The sequence below is a fragment of the Felis catus genome, chromosome D4 (genome assembly GCF_018350175.1).
Source record: "Felis catus isolate Fca126 chromosome D4, F.catus_Fca126_mat1.0, whole genome shotgun sequence".
Lineage (NCBI taxonomy): Eukaryota > Metazoa > Chordata > Mammalia > Carnivora > Felidae > Felis > Felis catus.
The window spans coordinates 86,288,919-86,303,069 of NC_058380.1; the positions used below are offsets into that span (position 1 = coordinate 86,288,919).

The 14,151-nt window shown below is 56.0% G+C and overlaps 1 protein-coding gene across 1 annotated transcript in view; it reads right to left on the reverse strand.

Annotated features, from left to right (window-relative positions):
- ENG (endoglin) overlaps positions 1 to 9,134 on the reverse strand; it is a 31,572-nt gene extending 22,438 nt beyond the window's left edge. The window contains exons 1-2 of the mRNA XM_006939503.4: positions 8,647 to 9,134; positions 264 to 406 (exon numbers count right to left, since the gene is read on the reverse strand). Coding sequence (XP_006939565.2) covers positions 264 to 406; positions 8,647 to 8,713 — 210 coding nt within the window. The 5' untranslated portion in view covers positions 8,714 to 9,134. The remainder of the gene's footprint in view (positions 1 to 263; positions 407 to 8,646) is intronic.
- Positions 9,135 to 14,151: the final 5,017 nt, after the last annotated feature.

Below are 14,151 nucleotides of genomic sequence, written 5' to 3' on the forward strand. Positions count from 1 at the left end.
TGCTCATGTGGTTCTTCTCCACTCAGTGGCCAAACCCCCCTTCCCACCTGGGTCTTGTGGCATCCAGCAGACCTCTGTGACGCTGGCCCCAGAAATGTCATCCCTTACCGACCCTGTGAGATGCCCACGTGTCCCTCCTGGCAGGGGCCCTGGTGAGGATGTGACCCACTGCTCCAGGGACAGCCACAAGGAAGGCTCCCCTCATCCCCTTGGCCCCGGGCCTTTCTCTGGGGCTCCACCCAGCCCTGCCAGCAGGCGCTTACCCTTGAGGACTCCAGGAAGAGAATGTGGACTTGAAGGGTAGCGTTGGGGACCTGAGCCACGCAGCCCTCGGGAACCCGACTCGTGACGTATGTCACCTCGGCATCCACAGGCTGTAGGTCACAATGGACAGTTTCTGCAAGACCTGTTGGGGAAGCACAGCCAGAGAGATCCCCAGATAAGAATAAGGTGGTGACAATGTTCCCACTCTCTGAATGCCTATTGGGTGCTCGGCACCGGCTGAGGGCTTTATTACCTTCTCGCGGCTACCCTACGAGGTGGGTATCATTATATCCATTCCACAGATGGAGAAACTAAGGCTCAGAAAGGAAAAGTCTCTTGCCTGAGCTCACAGTGCTACTAGGGGTTGGGTTGACGGAGAAAATGCAGGATGCCCAGTTAAAGTTGACTAAAAAATGATTAATTTTTAGAAGTATAAGCATATCCTAAATATAATAAAATGGGACACATATTATTTTTTTTAATGTTTATTTATCTATTTTCGAGATAGAGAGTGAGTAGGGGAGGGTCAGAGAGAGAGGGAGACAGAATCCCAAGCAGGCTCTGCGCTGTCAGCGCCGAGCCCGATACAGGGCTTGAACTCACGAACCATGATCATGACCTGAGCCGAAATCAAGAGTTGGACGCTTAACCGACTGAGCCACCCAGGCAGCCCGGGACATATTTACACTAAAATTTTTTTCATTGTTTACCTGAAATTCAAATTTCACTGAGCCTCCTATATGTTCATTTGCTACATCAGGCGACCCTTGCTATGCGGAAGGGCTCACGCATGCACGCACGCAAGCCTCCAGGCTGGCTCGCTCCAAAGGGAGACGAAGCCTGAGATCAGGAGAGGAAAACCTTCCCTCCTGTGCCTCGAGGGGGCTGGGAGGAACGAGGCAAGGAGGGTTGAGAGTCTCCTGGCCCCGAGGGACAGAGGGAGTCAGAAGGGCGGCCCAGGTTCAGAGGGCGGCCCTGGGAAGTAGGCCTGGGCCGCAGAGCCTGCCGCTGGGCCGCCCGGAAACGCAGGTCCTGAGGGAAGGGAATGGAATTTCACCCCGACCCAGCAGAGGAGGAAGAGGAAATGAGGCCCCTACACCTCGTCCTAAGGAATGTGCCGGGGAAGGGGGGGCTCCGGAGGAGGGAAGGAGGACAGAGAAGGGGAGACTGTTTGGAAGTTTGTGTCTCCATCTTGTCGCGCTCACTTCCTGTTTTCTTGGAGATCAAAGATGGGCGCGGAGGGACTGGCCGCACGTCCAGCCGTCGCCAGCTCAGAGGAGGGGGGCTAGGGAGGCTTCTTCCGAATCCCAGGCTATTGGACCGTCTTTGTCTAAGCCAGCCTTGCTGGGCTCAGGACCCCCAGGGGGAAGAGAAGGACTCAAGATGGCCGTCCCTGGTCGCGGCAACACCATCCACCGGCAGCACGTTGAGAAGGAGAAGTTCAGGACGAGGACGTTTGGCTGCTATGGGGGCCCCACCTTATACGTCCTTGCCCTGGCCCTGTCCTGTGTGCAAGAATCAGAATGCCAGCGTCATATGACATTTTGATTGAAGGCAAGGTCCCTGGAGCCAGGCCGACCTGGGTTTGAATCTCCGGCCCGGGCTTACTGGCTATGTGGCTTTGGTAACGATTTCACCGCTTTGGACCTCATTTTCCTCGTCTGTGGAACGATAATTAGAACCCACATAACCCGTAGAGGTTATGAGACAGGGCATGTGGCATTTCTTTTGGTTACAGTTATTTGAGTGACTTCTGTCACTGGAGAAGAACGAACTGCATGAGGAGGTTGGGGTGAGGTGGAAAGGGCAGTCTGCAGGTGAGGGACCTCTGACAGGGAGGTCACTGGTGCCTCAGGCCAGCAGACCCCCTCTCCCCAGCAGATGGGAGGGCTGACCCCACCTCCTGCTGTCCCACCCCCTGGTGGCCCTCTAGGCCCCTCAGTGCCCCTCAGTGCTCTCTCTCCCACTGCCTATCAGCAAACACACACTTGGTCCAAACCCTTCCTATACAGATGGGAAGACTGAGGCCCGGAGAGGCAGGACGTGAGCAGATCACACGGCACGTGGCTAACCAGGCTGGGCCTTGGACCCACCTCTCCCCACAGTGACCTGGGGTCTGGCCTGCAGATTAACACGGTGCCTTCCTCCTTCCCTTGGGACTTTCCCTGCCCCCTCCCCAGACTTCCAGGAACCCCAGTTCCTCCTGGATTGCCGGGCCACCCGGGGCCACCTCCTCCATGCCGTCAGCGGGAGAGGCCACAGGCCTGGCCATTATGTAATGATCAGATAACGGGCCAGGCTGGGAGATCAGATAAGAGGTCCATTTATTTTGGGGCCTTTTCGAATCCTGGCTCCCCCACCCCGCAGACGAGAATGGGGAGACAGGCGGGAGTATGACGCCCGGGCCTGTCTCCCGGAGCCGGAGGCGGGCCCAGACAGAGCTGAAAACAATCCCCTGGCACCAAGGGAAACGCCAGGGCCTCCCGGGACCCGGCTTGGAGGAGGCGCCACTAGGGGCCTGGGTGACCCGGCCTGAGCGCGAGACCCAGGAGCCACTTTCCCACCTCTGTCCCCTTCCTCCTCCGCCCCACCCATGAGCATAGAGCCACCTCGGCGCTTTCCAGATGGCCACCCCGGCACCTTGAAAGGCCACAGAGAATAATAACGGTCGAGAAAAGCAACTCCAGAGTCAGACAGCCTGGGTCAGACCCCAGCCCTACCCCTTAAAAAAGATGGTCACCTTGAGCGAAGGCCTAACTTCTCTGAGCCTCGGTTTCCCCGGTTGCAAAACAGCTTTCATTGTGCTTACTGAGAGGCAGGAACCATTTCGAGGCTGCCCAGGAGTTCATTCGTTGGATCCTTGCAGCAGGCCTACAGGTGGGTACCGTTATTGTAACCACAGGACGCATGGGGAGATGACATCCGCAAGGTGCAAGAGTTTGCCCGAGGTGGCCCAGCTATTAAGTGTCAGAGCCCTGTATTTGTACCCCGGGCGATCCGGCTCGCGCACTCAGCACCCACTTCCCAGCCGTGTGAAGAGCCTGGTGCCCCGTAAGCACTCTGAACACAACTAGCTGTGATTATTTCATAATACAGAGCCTTATTGACAGGCTTTTCCTCTTCCTCAGTCACCCATCCACCCTTTGCCCCTTTCAGGGTCCAATTACAGCCTCACAGATTCCCCAGCTTCCAGCCCAGCCACCCCCCCAGTGACGCCCCAACGCCCCCTTCTCCCTTCTCCAGTCTCTCCCGTGGCTCAACGCCCTCAGGGTCAAGTCCACACTCCACAACCTATCACGGAATTGACAAGGGCAGGGATGGGATACATGCCAACGTTCAGGTCCCGATTCTGCCCGCTCCCAGCTCCCTTTCCGTGCCTCAGTGTTACTATCTTCACAATGGGGATGACGGTAATCACGACACCCTCCTCATCCATTTGCTGAGAAAGTTGGTCAGAGGACGCCTGCCCGCTAAGCGGGCTCCTGATGCGCGGGGTTGCTCAAGACCGGGCAACTGCTCTCATGATTATTTATGCCCACTGGGGAGACGTGAGCTTTTTCTCCAAATACACCTCATTCCCTGCATCAGCCGTGCTCTTTCCCAGACCAAGGGTCTTCCCTTACTTGACCTCTTGGTCGACTTCTGTTCAACTCTCAGAGCCCTTTTGTGATGGGACCGATCCAGTAACCGATCCAGTTACACCAAATCTCCCCTCCTCTCAGGCAGTATCGCACAGTGGTTAGACCCAAGGCTCAAGCTCCAGCTACTCATTTCTGGGCGGTCCGCATGAGCAGATCTCTCCACCTGCCTGTTCCCCAGTCTCGTCCGCTGTCAAATGGGGGTGACAGGAGTGTCTGCTTCTTTGGGCTTTTGTGAAGTTTGAGTCTGATGGGACAGATCAGGCATAGTTCAGCGTCTGGCACAGAGTGAGCGTTGAGTCAATGTCAGCAGTCACATTTGTCCCTTCACCCCTGTCCCTGTCCCAGGGATCAAGTCAGCTCCACCCCAGATGATGGTCCTCTTCAGGCTCCGGGGCTGATGTCCCAAAGCTGGGGCCGGAGCTGGATCTTAGTGTCACTGTCTGGCTGGCTGAGATGACAGAGAATCTCCACGGTCATGTCCCCAGGGTCTCGTCCTCTGACACCTGGCTCACACATCTCCTCTTTTGCCTCCCGGCAAATGGGAAAATGCGCTGGAGTGCAGGCTCTAAGGGATGGATATTTGTGGTCTCTGTCCTGCGTCACTAGCCCCCTCTCCAGAGAACCCCAGATCCCCGCACAGGTGGTAGGCAGCACAGGGCTCCAAGTCCCATCTCTGTCCCAACCCTCAGTGTAGGCTTGTCCACACTTCGGAAACACTCTTTGATCCCAGCCACCCAACACGGGCCTCGAATCCCAGCATCCTCGCCTCTGGGACTCTATCCAAGTGAAATACTCCAAAATACAGGAAGAGGTGCATGTACCAAAAACGTGCGCGGCGGTGGTATTTATAACCAGCCTCCAAGGGGAAACCACCTAAATATTCAGCAATGAGATTCACCAAACGACGGGACGGCACATTTAAGGGGAAGAACATTCTGGAAACACGATGGGGTGGTTATGGAGTCTACATGACAACATAGAAACCTTCTGGGGCATAAGAAGGGTAACCAAGACTCCCAAATGTTGATTCGTTTGCATGAAAATTACCTTAACAAGCTAGACAAAAACTAGTCAGCAACCCACCAGCATGTTAACAACGCCTACATTAATAAAAGAACTCGGGAAGTGATTTTTTTCCCGTTATCTATTTTCTTTAAGGAGGAGCCCGAAGTGAATATATAACTAAATTGCTCTTTAAAAACCTACATGATGGGGCACCTGGGGAGCTCAGTCAGTTAAGCAGCCAATTCTTTTTTTTTTTTTTTAATGTTTACTTATTTTTGAGACAGAGAGAGAGAGCATGAGTGGGAGAGGGGCAGAGAGAGAGAGAGAGAGGGAGAGAGAGAATCCCAAGCAGGCGCTGCACCGTCAGCACAAAGCCTGACACGGGGCTCGATCTCACGAACTGTGAGATCGTGAGCTGAGCCGAACTCAAGAGTCCGGACACTTAACCAACTGAACCACCCAGATGCCCCAAGCATCCAACTCTTTTTTTTTTAATTTTTTTTTTCAACGTTTATTTATTTTTGGGACAGAGAGAGACAGAGCATGAACGGGGGAGGGGCAGAGAGAGAGGGAGACACAGAATCGGAAACAGGTTCCAGGCTCTGAGCCATCAGCCCAGAGCCCGACGCGGGGCTCGAACTCACGGACCGCGAGATCGTGACCTGGCTGAAGTCGGACGCTTAACCGACTGCGCCACCCAGGCGCCCCAATCCAACTCTTGTCTGTAAGACAATTAATTGCCTAGAGAAACCTTGTGCTGGAGAGCAGGGATGTTGGAATTTTATCCATGCATACTGTGCGTTATTACTGTTTTCTTCTTTTTTTTTTTTAAGATTTTATTTTTAAGTCATCTCTACACCCACAACCCTGAAATCAAGAGTCGCACGTTCCACCGACTGAGCCAGCCAGGCGCCCCTATTACTGTTTTATTCTTACAGAGATGGAGTCATGGCCATTTGAACATCTAATGCTGCGTCCCAGACATCTGTCCACAACAGTGTATAGATTTAGCTTTTTCTTGGTTTTGGCTGCATGGTATTGCACTGCATAATAATTCATTTGATAGAAAACAAAAAACAAAAAAAAATAATTCATTGGATAGGACCCAAGCTGATGGACATTTGGGTGGTTTCCAGTTGGGTTTTTGTTCCAGGTACCTGTGGACCATACGGTTTATTTTGGAGTTGGACAAATCTTTATGGAGTTGGGCAAACAGCTCCATAGAGCTGAAGGCTGAGCTGTTACACATATTACGGTTTTGAGAGCTTCCGCCAAGCTGTGTTTCCAGAAGGCTGGACCCATTCTTGGACTCGTTCTGGACCCATTTTTACCCTCTCTGGCCTGATTGAGGATGTGAGGGTCACTCCCACCCCATCCCCAGCGTGGAGATCTGGGTTCTACACCTTAACCCAGGCCCCCCATCTGCCTTCCATGGGCCGCAGATGGTAAATGAGTTGAGCTGGATGGTTTGGAATGTCCTTGAGCCCTGTGATCACCAGCAGGGTGCTGGTACCTGTTCACAAGAGCAGAATGATATAAGTCATCTGTTTTTCCAACTGGATGTTAAACACAGCCATTATTAAAAATTAAATTTTGGGGTGCCTGGCTGGCTCAGTTGAGGGAGCGTGTGAATCTTGATCTTGGGGTTGCAGGTTTGAGCCCAGTTTGGGCCCCAGGTCAGATTCTTGGGGTTGGGATTCTCTGCTCCCCCTCTCTCTGCCCCTCCCCCACTCGCACGGTCTCTGTCTCTGTCAAAATAAACAAATAAACTTAAAAATAAATAAATAGGGGTGCCTGGGTAGCTCAGCCAGTTAAGCATCTTGACTCTTGAGTTTGACTCAGGTCACGATCTCACGATTTGTGAGATCGAGCCCCACATCAGGCTCCGTGCTGACATCCTGGAGCCTGCTTAGGATTCTCTCTCTCCCTCTCTCTGTTCCGCCCCTGCTTGTGCACGCACCCTCTCCCTCTCTCAACATAAATAAACTTCAAAAATAACAATAAATAAAAATAAAATCTTAGGGGCGCCTGGGTGGCTCAGTCGGTTAAGCGTCTGACTCTTGATTTTGGCTCAGATCAGGAACCCAAAGTCATGGGATTAAGCCTCGAGTTGGGATCCTCGCTGAACATGGAGAGTGTTTAAGACTGACTCTCTCTCTCCCTCCCCCTTCTGCCCCCCCCCACCTCGTGTGAGGACGCTCTCTCAAAAAATAAAAATTAAAAAAATAAAATCTTAAAAAAAGTAAACGTTATAAAGCTTACAAATAAATTATGTATTTTAAATGGTAACAAAGAGCAAAACTCATTACTTCCTACTTTATCCCCCACACCCTCCACCCCTGTTGTTAATTATTTTCCAGTACACCCCTGCCTTCCATCCAGTAAAACCAGAGCCTACATGGATCTTTCTCGGATGATTACGAAGAAGAGAGTGTTATCAAGCTAGAAATGTGGGGGAGGCGGGAGAAAGACAGGGCAGCCTGGGGACCGTTGCGCAGCTCGGGTAGGCTTCTGTCTGGGCTGTGTGAACTTGGCAGGTCACAGCCTCTACTTCCTCTCCTGTAAAATGGGGAGATAAAGGCGGCCATCTTGCAGGGTTGCTAGGAGCTACATGGGTGGGGGGGGGGGGAGCTTGCTTAGTACACGTGGTTAGGAGCCACAAGCCCGAGGTCAAATTCATGCTAGGTCACTTAATGTCTGAGACAGTTTTCTGTGATCAGTGAGGCAGTGGTAGGGGTTAAGGGGTTTAAAATGCCACAGGTGGAATCAGGGGGGGAGGGGGGTCACTGCTGTGCTCTCCCCTTATGTTCTCCCCACCACACCCCCAGATCTTCTAGGGAGTTCCTAGATGCACCATGGGTGAAGGGGTGCCCACAGGAGCTGTCCCCTGGTTTTAGGCGGGCACAGAGAGGCCCACATGAGTGGGATGAGGGGTTGGGAGCCCCCAGCTTCTCACGGCCACTCATCTGGTCAGTTTCAGAAGGCCAAGAGCCAAGACCACCTGGAAAAGCCCCAGGCTGAGGAACTCCCACAAAACCCCTAGTCCGGGGTCGTGCCCCCACCCGGCAGCATTTCAAGGAGGCGGGGGTAAGTAGAGGCAGAGGGAGAGCGCTAAGTTCAAGAGCATTCTGGGAGCCACTCACAGGCCCCGGGGAGGCGAGGGGCAGGAATTTAAAGCTAATCATACAGCCACAGTAAACAACACAGGACCCTCCAGCCTTCCCGAGAACTCTCTCTACAAGACTGGCCTCACCACCGACCATCGCCACAGCCCAGGAGGAGTTCTATTCCCACCCCCACTTCGCAGTCCCCCAACATCACACCGCGAGGAAGCAACCACACGAGGTGCGAACCAAGTGCCCTAGTGCTGGGAATCCACACGCCCTCCTTCCCACGGGTTCTTCAGACAGGAACTTAGGCTCAGAGAGGGCAGGAGACTCTCCCAGGGCTGCACAGCAAGCATTCTGGGACCTGGGCTTCTTGGGGAGAAACTGGACATAGCTGGGAGGCTAGAGGCCAAGGTTAAGATAAAGGTAAATAACTCATCCGTGTTTGAGACTTTCAGGGCTGAATGTTCGTCGTCCTGCCGAACCAGGATGGTTCGTCACCCTATGGTGTCCATCTGGGGCTGTCCAAACCCCCTCAGACGGCCCCACTGGGCATGAGCTTGGGACCCGGCCAGAGGCCGGGAACACTTGGGGCCAAGTCTCCCCACCCGGGGTCCCTGGACACCTACTTGTCGGTCTGAGGCTGCAGACGGCCAGCAGCAAGGCGACAACGGGGGGAAGCGTGCCGCGGTCCATGCTGTCCAGCTGGGGGTCTGTGCGCCGGGCCTTATCCGGTGTCCAGGGGCAGGGCTGCAGGCGGGCTTGGGGGCCGGCGTGGGCGCGAGCGGGGACCCAAGGGGAACAGGCGGCCGGAGCGGCGGCGTCCCTGCTCCAGCCTTCTGAGGTGGCGGCCGAGGGGTCAGGAGAAGTGGGCACAGGGGCGCAGGGCCGGGGGTCACTGGCTGAAGGATGAACGGGGAGGGGGTGCTGGGCTCCCGTGGACGGCAGCTGCGACACAGCCCTGGCCCGGGGGTGCAGATAGGAGCAAGGGTATGAGCCGCAGCGGTGGGGAGCTCCCGGCTCATCCAGCCTGGCCCGGGGAGGCAGGAAATGCGCTTCCTTAGAGAAGGGGCCGGGCCAGGCGGCCTGCCAGGCGGGGAGAGGAAGTGCCACGGGCTGTGTCGCTGGGTGGGGGGCCCTGAGGCAGGGGGGAGGAGGCAGTGGGGTGGGAGGGCCCAGGCTCCAGGCTTGTCTCCCCCACACACCCCGCTCCCCCATCCCACCCTCTCCAGGGCTGGTGGGGCGCCTCCGGCAGCCCCCAGCCGGCAGATGAAAATAATCACCCTGACAGCCTACCCAGGAGACCTTTCCGGGGCCGGGCCCTGGCCAAGGAGGCTCAGCTGGAGCTCCTAGTCCCATGAACTCCGTTGTTCCCATTTTGCAGATGAGGAAACAGAGGCCTGATGTGGTGCGATAACTGGCCCAAGAAGATGGTGGAGGTGGGATTCACACAGGTGTCACTCAGCACCAAAAGTGCCTTACGTATTAAGCCTGACACTGGCTCGTCATTCCCTGTTTTGCAGGCAGGGAAACTGAGGCCCAGGATAGGGAAGGAACACTCTCCCAAGTGGCAGCTGGGGCTGAGGTCTCAGGGCCCAGGGAGGGCAGGGGTACATTGGGTCTGCCCCCTTCCACGGGTGGAAAATCCTCCAGGGACAAGAGATAGCCCCAAACGAAAGAGGGACCCTCTGTAATGTCCTTTCTTTTTAAGTTGATTTATTTTTGAGAGAGAGAGACACACACACACACGCACACACACGCACACACAGCGCGTGAACAGGGGAGGAGCAGAGAGAGAGGGAGATACAGAATCTGAAGCAGGCTCCAGGCTCCGAGCTGCCAGCACACAGCCCTATGCAGGGCTCGAACTCACAGACCGCGAGATCGTGACCTGAGCCGAAGTTGGACGCTGAACTGACTGAGCCACCCAGGTGCCCCTGTAATGTCCTTTCTGAAGTCAGATGGTCCTGGATTCAAAACCTTCTCTCCTTGCTCTGAGCTACGAGGCCTTGAGCAAGTCTCCACAGCCTTTACCCTGTTTGTAAAGTGGACACAGCCGTGCCTTCCTCACCAGCCTGCTGTGAGATTTTGGGAGGTCAGGGCACTACAGCGCTGAGCCTGGGCCTGACTCAGGAAGTGCTCCCCCATCGGTGCTCCCTGAGCCTGGGAGACAATCCCCAGAGCAGTCCCTTGTTCATCTTGCAAATAGTCAACGCCAACTGTGTGCTCCCCATGGCTTTAGTCACAGGTAGCCCCTAGGGTCAGGCCAAGGGAGTTCAAAGAAAGCCTGAGCTGCTTGGCCTTTGAAGGACTGGGGGAGTAGGGGGTAGGGTGTAGAAGAAATGGGTAAAGAGGGTACATGGGGCAGGGGACCCATGGCAGAGAGGGGCACAGAGGCAGGAAGTGGTTGGACAACTTGCGGGACAGGCAGGGAGTGTGGTTGGGACAGGAAGCCTGGAGAGGCAGGCTCTGAGGGGGGCGGTGGGGGGGGGTGCTTGAAGGCCAGGACTTGATCCTGAAGGGTAGGGGGAGTCATGGAGGGTTCTGGAGCAGAAGGTACCGGCTTTGAGAAGACAAATTGTGGGGTGTGCTGGCAGGACCCACAGAAGGGATGGGGCCAGGAGGCCTTTCTGTTTATACTTGTCCTGGGTCACAGATGGAGAAATGGAGGCCCCGGGAGGGAGGAGAAGGCAGGAGCCCTGGGGGCCTCTGGAGGGAGAGAGCAGGAGTGTGGTTGTCTCTGCAGGAACTGACACAGGGGCGTGGGGAGTGTGGGCGTGGCTCCTTGGGCGGGGATAGGGGGAAGGTTCGCTGTCAGACCCCTGCCCTGCAGCTGCCCGGCCCGTTTCTGGTGACGCATAGGTGCGGGGTCATGGGGGACCCATCCATGCCCAGCAGGCAGGAAGGCTGTGATGGGGAAGATGGGGCCACCCCGAGAGTGACCACTCCTCTGCCTGTCCCGGCCGGTGCGGAGATGGGGAGGTGGGCACCACAAGGCCTAAGGTGGCGATGAGGTTTCCCCAGGCCCTCGGAACAGGAGTCTGTACCCCAGGGGCAGTTAGTTAATCCAGCCCCAGGGGCTGAACTCCCCAGGGCACCAGGCTCCGCCCTAGGCGGTCACCTTATCAGCTCTGAATCCTCACAGCCACCCCTGGAGGCCAGTGACATCAAACCATTTACGGAAGAGGAACCCAAGGCTCCCTGAAGTCTGCCTGACCCCCAGCTGGAAAGCGGAGACCTCGGGACTGCCTGGCTCCAAGCTCACCTCCTCCTTCGCTGAATGTGGAGAAGACAGATGTCGCTGTGGCTGTGGGTGTCACAGGGCAATGGCCATCCCAGGCCGTAGCAAGGACCCCAGGGGAGGCTCTCCCCAAACCTTCCTCCTTCTCACTTCCTCTCTACGCTACACAACCCATCTCCACCCACTTTATACACAAGACCCACTGCTCTAGAAAACAGGAGAGGCTGCAGGCAGACACAAGGAAGAACTTACAGGAAACTTCCAGGGACAGAAAAACCTATAGGCGGTTATGGAAGGGCCTGGAGCCCTGGCCCCAGAGACCTCGTGGAGGAAGGAGGAGATCGGGACCCCCAGCTGTGGCGAGGAGATCACCCTGAAGTTCCCACAGCACCCTGGGCCTCCCCACCACGCCCTAGTCTGTGTGGGATTGTGTTGTCAAAGTCTCTGCGCTTGACTAGAAGCCCCTTGTGGGGGAATTTTGATGCCTCTGCACTGCTGTGTCCCCGGCACAGAGCCCAGGACACTTTGGGCCTTCAGATATATTTATTGAAAGCCCGACGTATTCAGAAAGATAAGGCAGGGGCGGGGGCTGGGGAGGCATGGGGAAATTGAGGTACAAAGAGGCGGGGCTTGCTTCCTGTTCCTCAGTGGAAGAAGCCAGTCCTCAATCTGGGTTGCCTGTCCCTGGAAAGCTTGACGGTCATATGGTCTCACACCTGGGGACAGACCTTGGGTTAGCCATCCTCCGTTTGCCCCCAGATGTGTTCTCCATCTCGACGGACACATCTGCTGCCTCCTGTTCCCCTCAGCCCTGCACAGATCACAGAGAGGAAGGCGGAGGGGGCCGGGCGGGTAGGATTCATTCCTCGGACGTTTTCCCTGCTGGATCACTCCGCTGAAGGCCACGGCGCTGACCAGGCCCTCTCCAGGCCAAGGGTGGTCATGGCCCACACTGCTGCCAGCCCTGGGTTCTGCCCTGTCCCTCGTGGTTTCCCTCCACCCTGTCTACACCTGCGTAAACAGACCCTCCATTATCCCGTTGGAGCGTGCCATCTGTTTCCTGCTGGGGCTCTGCCTGACACAAATGCGTTCAGGTGCCGCCTAGCCACACGCCAAAGAGACATGTGGCCAATGGCCAGGCCCCTGCGCCTCAACCCTACAATGGGCAGGTGCACAAATTCTGCTGCTTCCTCCTCCTGGCTGGCTGGGAAGGCCAGAGCTGCAGGAAGGGATCGGCACGTCTGCCTTGGCCACCAGCCACAGGAGGAATTTTAGGCAATCCCCAGGGACCCCCCCAGGCGGCTGTCTGTCTCCAGCATCGGCCGGGAGCCAGGGGCTGTTGGAACACCCGGGCCAAACCCGCAAGGACAAGGGAGAAAGTGGGTGCACAGGAAAGAGAGCACGGGACTGGGGTCAGGGTGTGCAGACTCGGTCTCCGGTGGCCTCGGGCAAGACTTTTCTATGCTCTGGGTCTCAGTTTCTTCGTCTGCACAAGGGGAGGGCAGCCTGCCGGCCTGGAGAAGCTTGAAGCCCGGGACAAGAAGCGCAATCGCTCCCCCATGAACAAAGCTTGCCCGGCCCTGGACCAAGCGCCAACCTACTGCCACCTAACAGGCTGAGACTGTCACATCTCCATTTTACAACGGAGGAGACGGAGACTCAAGTGCACATGACACCAGGGCTGGGGCAAAGCAAATCCCAGATTGGGCCTGTAGTTCCTCCCTTAGCTTCTAGAACATTCCATCCTGGTGTTCTTCCCGTCTCCCTGGTCGCCTTATCTGCCTCTTTGCTGGTTCCTCCTCATCCTTACTCGGCCTTTCCCCTTCTCTGTTTACCCTCACTTCAGGGTCAGGTTTTCTCAAACCTTGGGGACCATGATGTTGTGTCCCCACACAAATCCTGGGACTCGGACTCAAACAATTCCAGCGTTTTGTGAATATATGTATATGCCCTTATGATGCGCGTCCATCTTGCCTCGTTTTCTTTGAAACACTGATCACAAGCCACCTCTGTTGGTTTCATTATCCACCAGCAGGTCTTGGCCATAAAAGATGATGCCTTAGATCCCCGCCTGTCAAGTGCGGCCCTAATATCTCCTGAGAGCTTCTCTCTGGCCCTGACCCAGGCCTGCTGACTCAGAACCTGCATTTTATCGAGACCTCCAGGGCACTCATGTGCACATTAGGCTTGAGAAGGGCTGTTCTGGGCGCCCTCATCCAGACAAATGGCTTTAAGTACCCTCTATATACTGATGGCTCCCAGCTTTCTATTTCCAGCCAGAACTCTCCCCCGCCCCCTCCCCCCCACGAGGCTCCAGGCTCCTGGATTGTGAATAAGCAGCTCAGACTTCCCGTGTCCAAAACCACGTTCGGCTGATTCTCTGCCAAGCGCTCCTGCCTCTGTGTCTCCATCTGCAGAACGTGACGGTTCCGCCCCCCTCTCATTGCTCAAGCTTTGAGGTGAACCTTGACTCTCACACCTCTCGTCCAACCTACAAGCAAACCTTGGTGGCGGCGCTCCCAAATTCTCAGGGCTTAGGGGGTTCCCACTACCCCACAGCTACTGCCCCGGTCAGGACCAGAACCTCTTAGAATATTGTAGTCACCTCATGGAGCTCCCTTGCCAACCGCCCCCCCCCACCCCCACGGCTTACCCCAGGCCATTCTGCACACAGTAAAGGGAGGCTGTTAAAGTGAAGTCAGATTCCAGCCCTTCTGCTCCGCCCCCTCAAATGGCCAGCGAGGCTTCCCCGTCCCCTCTCCAACCTCATCTTCTGCTCTTCTCCCCCTGGTCCCCCACACTCAGCCGCCCTGGCCTCCCGTGCTGTTCCTTGAATACGCCAAGCACATGCCCACCTCAGGGCCTTTGCACTTGCCATTCCCTCTCTCTGAAA